The 10,445-nt window shown below is 50.0% G+C and overlaps 1 protein-coding gene across 1 annotated transcript in view; it reads right to left on the bottom strand.

The window, feature by feature from the left end:
- Positions 1-10,445, bottom strand: part of IGSF3 (immunoglobulin superfamily, member 3) — a gene marked incomplete at its 3' end in the record, with an annotated part of 44,641 nt that overhangs the window by 7,054 nt on the left and 27,142 nt on the right. The window contains exon 2 of the mRNA XM_010146221.1: positions 448-858. Coding sequence (XP_010144523.1) covers positions 448-858 — 411 coding nt within the window. The remainder of the gene's footprint in view (positions 1-447; positions 859-10,445) is intronic.

The following is a 10,445-nucleotide window of genomic DNA, read 5'->3' as shown; positions in this document are numbered from 1 at the left end:
GCTGTGAGCTGGATGAAGAACTTTGACTTGCAAAAGGACCTTGTGCAATGCAGAAGTGCTTGCTGAAAGTTTTAGTTTTGTTTTCTCCTGTGTCACTCTTACCTCTTCATGTACCAAAATTTTCATTGCCTGTGCTAGCACCAAGAGCTTAAGATTAATGTTTTAGTTCCTGTGTCATCCCCAGATCACTGACCACATCAGCAGGCAGGGCCTGCTACCCAAGCCCCCCTGCCGCCCTGGTGTACCCCAGTTGCTCTTCGCTGACATTTGCCTTGCCTGCACGCAGTGCTTGGGCCTCCTTTGCTTGCATCGCCTTGACAGCATCATCCCAAGTGGGGCACGTGCCAAAGCAGGGAGCCAAGTCCCAGCCACCTAACAAGGTGCAGACCCGTCTTACGCCTCCCCCCTCCACCCAGCTGAGCAAGAAAAGGCAGAGGAAACACTGACCGGTGGCTTGCACGTTGACGATGGCACCCTGCGAACGCTTGCGGGTCATGGCATACCAAGACTTGTCCGGATCCTGGATCCACTCTGCTGCCTCGCAGTAAAACTCGCCCTGATCCGATGGGTGGAGGTTGTAGATGGTGAGCTTTGAGGTGGTCTCCCCAACTTTGTCCAAGCGAATGTCCCCCGTGGCTTGCCGCTGGGTATAGGCACTGCCAGCCCGCAGGACGAAGTCGCGGCTGAGGGAGATGATCTCCACAGGTGCCTCACTGCCTCGCTGCCTGTACCAGGCGATGGAGACATGGCTGTGCTGGGCTGTGCTCTTGGATACCTCACACTTCAGCTCCAGGGAGTCATGCTCCACTTTGTTCAGGGTCTGTGGGACTGCCATCACTCGCAGTGAGTCAGGGATCACTGCAGCAAAGGGGGACAGGTAAATACAGACCGAGAGTTAGCAATGCCAAAATGCTGCTATCAAAGCCCAGACCCATTACAGGAGAGCAGGGGGAGTGGGTTCTTTTTATGGTTGTAATTAATCATTAAATATTAGTGAAGCCCTGTTAGTTCACATCTAGCTCCCCAAAAGAACAGAATTGTCCCCAAAGCCCTTGCCTGGGAAAGACCCTGACCTGCAGCACATACTCCTGTGCTGTGCTGAAATTCCTGCTCAATGGCCCCAGCAACTGCACAGGGTTTTCCATCACACTGCACAGCTTAATACATCTGCTTCCCATCAAGGCATTTTGTCACTGGCTACCTCCTCTTCACTGTGTGTCCCTCAGCACACTTTGTGATCCCCCTCCTGCCCACATCCTTCAGCCACTCCTCAGTGCTGCACTGTGGTCTTTTGGAGCCAAGCTAAACATATCTAGCTCATTTAATCTTCCCTCATAAAAGAGTCTGGAGGTCCAATTGCCCTCTCCTTTTTTATATCCTTTCGCATTTTAATGACCCCCTCAGGCCAAACAAAGGCGTTTCTGCATTCAAGGGAAGCGGCTCCTCTGAGGGAAGCCATGCAATTGCAGCATGTCCAGTGCCTGCTCCCAGGACACAGCCACATCAAGGCACTTGGTAATAAAACTGCCGGCCACTTTTTGAGTTTAACTGGAGGAAAGGACGTACAGCCACTAAATCAGGACGAAAACCAATCGCACCCCCCCAACCTTGCTTGATTTTAGCAAGCATCTTAATATTAGCAAGCATCTTAATTGTAACAAGAGACTCTACCATCAGAACATATATTTACTGTGTCCAGCTCTGGAGCCGCCAGTGCAAGACAGACAAGGACCTGTTCGAGCAGGGCCAGAGGAAGGCCCTGAAAATGGTCAGAGGTCTGGAACACCTCTCCTGTGAAGAAAGGTTGAGAGAGCTGGGGTGTTCAGCCTGGAGAAGGGTCTAGGGCGACTGTGGCCTTTTGATATATAAAGAAGGCTTGTAAGAAAGACAAGAGAGAGACTTTTCACCAGGGCCTGCAGTGACAGGTCAAGGGGTAATGGTTTTAAACTGAGAGGGGGAAGTTAAGATTGGATTATGGAAGAAATTTCCTGCAGTAAGGATGATGAGATGCTGGAACAGGTTACCCAGAGAAGCTGTGGATGTCCCATCACTGGAAGTATTCAAGGTCAGGTTGGATGGGTCTCTGAGCAATCTAATCTAATGAGTGATGTCCTTGCCCATGGCAGGGAGGTTAGAACCAGGTGATCTTTAACTTCCTTTCCAAACCAAACCATTCTGTGGTTCTGCGATTCTACGTGAAATACCACGTGGAGAGAAAACTGCAAACCTCCCCAACTCTGCAGACAAGGCAGCGCCAGTGGGCCTGTTAATGTTCACGGTTTCATCGCACACGGGTGGAATATAATTAACATATCTCAGTTCAGTTTCATTGACAGCACTAGAAGGTTTGATGAGATTAGCTGAACTGCCGAAAGCTGCATCTGTTTCATTCAGGCACGGCTACAGAAAGCAACGAGCTGCAGTGAAGACAACCACCGGCATTATTTCTGGCAGAAAATTCAAAGCAGAGCAGGGGAAAGAAAAAAAGCCATGAGATGGAGTAAACGAGAGGGAAATCTTCCTGTGTCCAGACCAAATGGGGGCATTTGCTTTTACCATGCATTCACTACCCAGGGAATTTACTGCTCCTGACAGGGAAAGTACCTGGTAAGGCCATTTACATTGCAAGCCATTGCCCCCATCCCTGCAGTCATGTCTCCTCCTTCCTCCCTTCAACTCATTTTCCTCACTGGGGCTTCTATTCCCTGCCCATCACCAATAGTCTCTGGCAGATCACGGCCACAATCCCGCCTCACTTTGCCCTTCCACCTTCCCTCTGACTCCCAAACCAGTGGTGACAGCAGTAACTAACTTTCCTGGTTCATGCCACCTGCATGATGAGATTCAAATTTTGCATTTTGAATCTTTCTGAATTATTTTGAGAGCCACATAGCTCCTTTCTCTTTGCCCTCCAGCCATGGGCTCTTAAAACTTTTCTTGTGTTATTTAAATAAATTGAACCTGATCAAAATCTTGCTGGAGTTACTTTTCATCTGAGTTGCTTCAAAGGTGGAGCTCCCTGTGACACCAGCTGCACAACAGCTTACGGGGTAAAAGCAGCTATCCATAAAGAAAGTGTGCCTGTCCTCCTCCTCCCAAACTGAGAGACCTGGGCACCCTACTGGTTCCTTGCTGGCCCCCAGCCCTGCTCACTCTGGGATTCAGCCTGGCTCTGCGGGACAAGTACAGGGCAGGTACTTGGTTTGCCCGATGCAGAGCTGCCTGCTCCCCAGGAATAATGCTGGGAAGCCTGCTGGAAGGCTGGGCCTCCAGCAAGTGCTTGCCACGCTGTTCTCCACGCAGGTTAGAGGCTGGCACAGGCACCAGTTCACTAGCTGTAACTGAGACCTCACACTTCCAGGTCACAACTTGGCTGGAGGTGAGCATCTTTTACACCACGTGGGAAAGATGTTGCAAAATGCATTCCTGGAGAAAAATCAGGAGGCAGCATGCTGTTAAAGGCTGTAATTTAACTGTGGTAACACCTGACAAGCTGTGCTGCATTCCTCCCGCTCTTTCGGTTAAAAAAGCCAACCAAGACCTTCCAGGTTAGAGGAATCAGTAAGACCTTTTAGGTTGCAAGCAGCCTTGAGGCCATTGATTAAATCAGCATGTCACAGACGTTCATTTCGGTCAGTGTCACCTTCCTTATCAGGAGGACTAGAGACCCGCTCGCTAAATAAAAGCCCAGTTCCCAAAGGATCAGATGTTGGGAGGGACAAGCAAGAGCCTCGAGCTGGCTGGGCCAGTGGGAAGGCTCTGTGCTTCACATCACTGCTCTCACGCTTGGCCAGCGATGCACTAATAACCTTTTTCGTTACACTGCAAGATGTGCCTCGGGTATTAGGTTTCGGGAGGGGGGAAGGGGGTAGGAGAAAGGGGAAAACACTGTTCTCAGGAAGCAGCTGAACGTGGTAGCAAGTCACAGCTCATTTCAGAAGCCCAACTAGCATTTTGTTCTGAGTGCTGTGGAGCACTGGAGACTCCCGCAGCATGGTCACAGGTCTGCTGGGGCTCATGCACCACCCCAAGGCCCAGACCCTGCTGGCCTGCGCTGACTACAGGGCTACAGGCATGTCTTACCCTATCGGGCTGGAGCAGATCAGACCAGGAAAGTCATGGAGAGAAACGCAAGTAGGGAACACTCACTGTGAAGGCACATGTGGGGAGATATGTTATGAGAAAAAAGTTCCTCCCAAGCCAGTTATCCCGTTCAGGCTTCAAGCACATCACTTTGCAGATCAGGACATGAGTGACTCTTTGTATGGCATTCACCTGCCAGCCAAGATACTGCCATGCTGTTCGCATTCATCCCACAGCCCCCTGCTGTGAGAAGCACCAGGGTTGCTGGGGCCACTCTGCAAGCTCTACTTGAAAGCAAGGGTAAGCTTAGATGAGAGTCGTCACTGTGGGAAAGGGAGCAGGGTCAAACCTGAATAAGAGCCAAGAGGGATGCTGCAGGATACGTCCTCTTGCCCCCTCTTTCTCACCCAGCTCCTGCCTGTTTCTCCCCTTTTCAACATGCCATCCAGGCAGCCTACCTTGCACTTCCCTCGGCATCCAGCCTTGCTGCTTGCTTGCCCTCGACACAAGTCCACCTCTGCAGCTGTCATGACACCCTGGAGGTGCCAGCAGAGCTCCCCTCCCTCCAGCATCAGGTTAGGTTTGGCATCCAATGACTGTACAGAGAGATGAGCAGCTGAAACGCACTTTCTGGGAGGAAATCTGTTGCTGAATTGCCATCCCTGAGCCAGTCTGGTGAGCCTGGCCACAGCTGACAGGACTGAGCTTGTACTTAGAGCATTGAAAAAAAGAGCAAAAATACAGCATTTCCTATTAGTCCCCAAGCCACAGCTTGCTGCAGAGGGCACTGGGATAGGTAGTCGGCAGCGGGTGGGCTGCTAGGCACAGGGTGCTCACAACCCCTGCCAAGCTTTGAAAGCTCCTGAAATATTAAAGGTAAACATTGCCACTAGAGGGTGTCAAGGACCTAGCTAGGGAGAGTCCCAGGGCCCTGCTGTCAGGATGATGAGGAAAAGGGGACCCTGGAGATATTCCCCTGTCACCAGGGCGGTGCCCACTGGCACCCCTGCTCAGGAAGCCTGCACACATAGCTTCAGACAAACCCACCTTAAATGCACAACCTTGGTAACACATAAACAACAAGCACTCAGTCAGCTAATCAAGGGTAACTTTAGGACAAGGAGCTGGCTTCCAGTCTCCCAGAAAACAAGCAGTGAGCAGAGACTGGAGTTCCCGGGTCTGGGTTTGATGCACACCTCGACATGCTTTCCACCAAAGCCCAGGATCGGTTCCACTTCCAGCAGCTCCTGGCACTACGCTGAGCTCTGACCATGCAGACAGATTACCCAGGTAACTCAATTCTCCCTAGGCTGGCTCTGGTCCATCCTTGGGTATCTAAAACCCCAACCACCGCCAAGAGGTAGGCACCTTTTATGTGCTGGACACAAACCAGAGAGCTACCAACATTTCATCTACTCCCAGGCAAGGCAGCAAACCTGCCTGAAAAGTCGATTCCTTGTTAAGCAATGCAGGAGGAGTTTCAGGCTGGGAGCCAGAGGCTCGCTAGCTGAAGCTGGTGAAACAGTGTTGTGGAGACCACTCAGGACCATGGTAGCCTTACACCAGAGGCTCTTCAGGAGTCAAACAACTTACAGAGGCTACCCAGCACAGCAGGACCACCTAAGGGCCAGTGCGGACAAGCAAAACCCACCAACCTCTTCTTCCCTTGGACTTCGTTACAGCTTTTACCTACTGATATGCTTTAGAGGCACCCTATGGTGCTATCCTGTGTCCCCAGCTGCCCACTTCATACTACCCAGACAGAGCTAAGCTTGCCAAGTGTCAAGTGTGAACTACTTAAGAAGAACAAATGTGTAGTCCCTACACCAAGGGAGCTGCTTCTGGCTAAGAAATATCGCTCTGGATTTCACAGAGAATTAGTGCGAGAGTTATTTCCATCTGCCCTGTGACATCTTGTTGCCCCGCAGGCAAACTGAGGGATCTCAGCTCAGTACCATGAGCTTCTTCCCCCAGCCACTCTGCTGTATGTGCAAGACAGAAACAAGCTGCTGAAGAGGAACCACAGTGCCAGTGCCACCAGCGCAGAGGTGAGCACTGGCAGGTACCGAGCAACACCACATAAATCAATGTGGGTGGGAGTGTGAGGCGCGGGGATGCAGCGTTTTGTTATTATCCTCAGCAATCTGCTAACCCTCCTGCAGCCACTTCTGCCATCTTGGGCAAGGAGGGAATGTCTGCCACCAGAGCCACCCCAACGCCACAGAAACAGCTGGAAAGGATCTTTCCTCTCTCAGCTACTCCAAGCTCCCAGGGAGCTACACTCCTTATATCCCTTCCTCAGAAAGCTATTGATTTCCATTCCTTAATGATCCAAATATGTGTGCATGCCTGTGGCAGGAGGAAGGGGGTGGTGATAAGGCAGAAAAGATGTCTAGATTAGTACTGTAATCCTATCAAGACCTCATGCCTGGCAATTAGCTGTACATGCCGATCCATACCTGCTGTAGCACACCAGGCACCGGTCTTCCTCATCAATCAAAAGCTCATGTAATGCTTTCATGCAAAACTGATGAAGACCCTCGAATGTCACCTTTCTAAGTGGACAAAACCAAGCCCATCATGCCACTAGTAGTGTCCTTTGCTTGCCTTACTTTTAAGTCATGACTAGAAATTTGCAGGTGGCCTGAGGCAGGCAGAGGAAAGCTCTGATCCTGCTGCTGCTTTGAAGTTTTCCACACTGCCCAAGGTCCTACCTGAGACCAGAATTTGAGGAGGCCAACCTACCACCCCAAGACATACTTTTGCTGTGACTGAGAGTGTGGGGTCTCTATGCAGAACTTTCATCCTTTTCTTCTTCACCCACCAAGATATAACAGGGTCCTGGTACAACAGGGGGGAAAACATAAAGCAAGTGTTACTAATTTGGTTGGTTTGGGGATTACTTTTCTTCAGTAAAGCCACACTTGCACAGAGAAATAAGCATGGTTAAAGACAGGGTTAAATGAAAGGCAGCCAAAAGACTTCTAATTGTTTAACTAAATTAAAAAGGAAGTCATACACATTTCTAAATTAGTCAGAGAAGTCACTTCAAGCTCCGGAAGGTGTGAGCAGACCTTGTTCCGTGGTTTAAAGAAAAGCAGTCAGAATATACTTCAAATTCTCGTGCAAATATTTAAAACTTATTTTAAATGAGAAGTTGAACCATGAAGTCACTTTCAGTTGCTGCACAATTAAGAAATGCATGGTGAATCATTAAAGTTGCTTACAATTGTATCACTGGGGCATTCTGCTGTAAGAGCAGGAAAATAAAATAAATAAAATAAAATAAAATATCACACCCCCAGTATGCACACTTGCAGTTTTTTAAAAGTTTGTTACCGATTCAGCTGCTGGCAGAAGGCAAGAGAGGAGTAGAAGAGTCAAGTAAGACAGCATGGCCGTAGTTTCACAGCAGTAGTAATAAATCCTCAGATTACAACAGTATCCTTGTTGGTACATTAACGACTGGCTGGAATGATTATACCGATAGAAACGCATCTCCCAAAGCAACTGCGTGAATTCAAACAGGCAGTGAAAAAGGGCACAGGAAAGAAAAAAAGAATAACTAATGTACAAGAAAGGGGAAAAGAGAATCAGACAGAATATGCAAAAATTAGAAATTAGGTCGGCCTTCTGACTCAGGGCCTGAACTTCTTGCTTGCTGCAGGCTCCATTAGCCGCGCACCCAGCCTGCCCCACATGCCTGTTTGAGACTATCGCTATGCTCCCTTCCGGACAGTGGCAGAGGATCCCTTGCACAACATGCCTTGCCGGAGTAGCTTCGCGGCCAAAGCCTTGCCAGATGCTGCAGTAACAAGCCAGTGCACTCACCCCAGGTACGTGGGACAGAGATGCTCTCCCACAGCTTCTCAAGGGGTTAGTGGCAGGCGCTCCGTGGCCCCACCGGCCACCCCTTCTCTGTGCACCCTGGGCAAGCATGCAAGGGAAACAAATACGATCAGCCCCAGCTTCAGTTGTCCTTGATGGGACAGGGGAGCTACAGCTTTTGCAGCTGTTCACAAGTGCTTCAGCTTCAGGAGGAAGGACATCCACCCTCACCTTTACCCCTGAGCCTTATGCTGGGGCTGCAGCCCCGCCAGCACAGCGCTCTTCAGAGTCGTGCTCTGAGCCTCCTCTAGTGAGTGGCAGATGCTCCTCCAAAACTGCAGTTCCCCTTCCTTCAACTGCTTTGGATGCAGTGTGGTGGGTGCCAGCACATCCATGCCTGCTGCCCCTGTTTTGTTATTCTCCATCAGCAATCTGCCCTCAGCTAAAGCCACTCTGGGGAGCAGGGGAAGGCAGCCTCCTGCTAATAAGCTCCTTCTACCTGTCTCCACCCACCCCATCCCAAAGCACCCCAAGGAACATCTCATTATTAGGACAGCTAATTTAGGTGGAGAAGTTAAAGTAACCTCATTAAAATAAAAAAAAAAAAAAGGAGAAATGAGAAAGGGGTGGTAAAAGGACAAGGCAGCACTCAGTAGTGAGGGTCATCATATGTTCATTAAGGAAAAATTAGCCAAAGCATCAGTGAAGCAAACACTGACAACAGGCAGCCTGAGGGGCAGAGATGCTGGAGACACAGATGCACCCAAAGAGCACTGTGAGCTGGATGCATGGTGGGGACAGAGATCACAGGCCTCGGGTCTGCCTCCATCTCCCAGCCACGGCAGAGAGGAAAACCTGTACATCTTCGTACATGCACATGTTTTTTGCAATCCTGGTCTGCAAGGCAAATGCTCTCTGTAAGGAGAAGCATGCAAACCAGCTTGAAAGTAAGAAAAGGCACAAGGGACAGGGGTTTTCCCTTTCCTGCAATGCAAAAACTTGTGCTTCATGGCAGCCTGGATGACCCTGCTCTGCTACCCAACACCTGACTAAACACAGTTCCCTGGTGCGCTCTGTGGTCATAGCGCACCCCACTCAGAGGCAGGCCAGTAATCCAGGCAGAGCTGGAAGAGATTCAGGCACACTGCAGCACTGCCCTGCTGCTCCAGCTCTGCCAAGGGTGATGCTCACACTCTGGTCTCTGCCCAGTGTGTCCCTGGCCGTGGGATCTCCCCATGCCCCAGTATTGTTCAACGACACCTGGCCGGGCTGCCATTCCAGCACAGCACCGCCAAGCACTCCACTAATTCCCTAACTGAGTCCAGGGAAGATAACCAGGGAGGGCAGCAGCAGGCTGCAGACCACCAGGCACCACACAGACCACTCACCTGCAAAGGCAATAACCTCCAGTAGCCCGCCAAGGTGACTCAGCTCACAAAGGCCTCCTTCTGCATCTCCCTCCTTTCCTCAACAATCTCACCTTTGTGAGGGTTTAGCTCTCCCGTTGATCCCAAGCGAGCTACTGCAGCTTAAGGCAAGTCTAAGCCACTGCAAACATGAGGGCAGAGCACATCAGCACTCATCTCTTCCACTGAGAACTAAGCTGATGTGTTTTACTTAACAGCACTTGTGAGCTAAGAACAAGGACATGGGAATTTGCTGTGGCTTAAACGGGCACAGGGCAACCCTGCTAAGCCACAACCTCCCGCAGCCTGTATGTGACAGCCAGGGAAAGCAAGAAAAAAAAAATCTCAGCGAACATGGAGACGAGAGACTGATGCAGCCTGGGGTCCTCTGAAGCTGTGCATTCAACACTGTCTTAATGTTTTATACCTCTGAAGCTGAAGAAATGACAGAAATGGGAAGCTCAGAATATCCTCTTTTCCGCAGTTGTTTAAAAGCGTTACTTCATGCAACCTAGTGTACAGAGGCAGACAGGCGATACAAACAGCTGAGCAGGGAGAGTCGTGTAGTACCGTTTGAAAACAATCAAAACACATCTCTGGCCATATTCTCCCTGGACTATAATAATGTTTGGGGTGCTTTATAGTCAGGTGAGTCGCCCTTCTCAAAAATCAATTTTCAGGGAGGATTCTCCTCTACTTCAACTATGCAAGTAAGACCAGGAGCAACACCAGAGATAAGCGTGCAAGAGCTGCTCTCAGAGATTAGTGGCCCTGCTTCAAAAGCTCAGCAGGGATCACACATGAGGTCAAGGTGTGCATGTGAGGGATGTTTTCCCTTCATTTATGCAATAGTGAAGGCTTTGAGACCTTGCAAGCACCTCTCTCTCATATGCCTTCGGGGACCTGACCTGTCCCGAGAGCTGGAAAACCTAGGATCAGAGCTTCCAACGACCCCTTCTGGCCAGTCACTCCTCAAGTGCCACAGCAATGATTTATTTTTGCCTCCAGGGCGATATGGCACAAACCAAGACACACTTCAGAGACAATTTTTGCAAGCAGTAATTTTTAAACTAAGGACTCTAACAGCTCATGAGAGTCTGAGAATCTGAGTCCATCACCTTCAAAACC

The sequence above is a fragment of the Buceros rhinoceros genome, unplaced genomic scaffold (genome assembly GCF_000710305.1).
Source record: "Buceros rhinoceros silvestris isolate BGI_N320 unplaced genomic scaffold, ASM71030v1 scaffold17902, whole genome shotgun sequence".
In the NCBI taxonomy this organism is placed as follows: domain Eukaryota; kingdom Metazoa; phylum Chordata; class Aves; order Bucerotiformes; family Bucerotidae; genus Buceros; species Buceros rhinoceros.
This window is presented reverse-complemented; position numbering and strand designations above follow the sequence as displayed.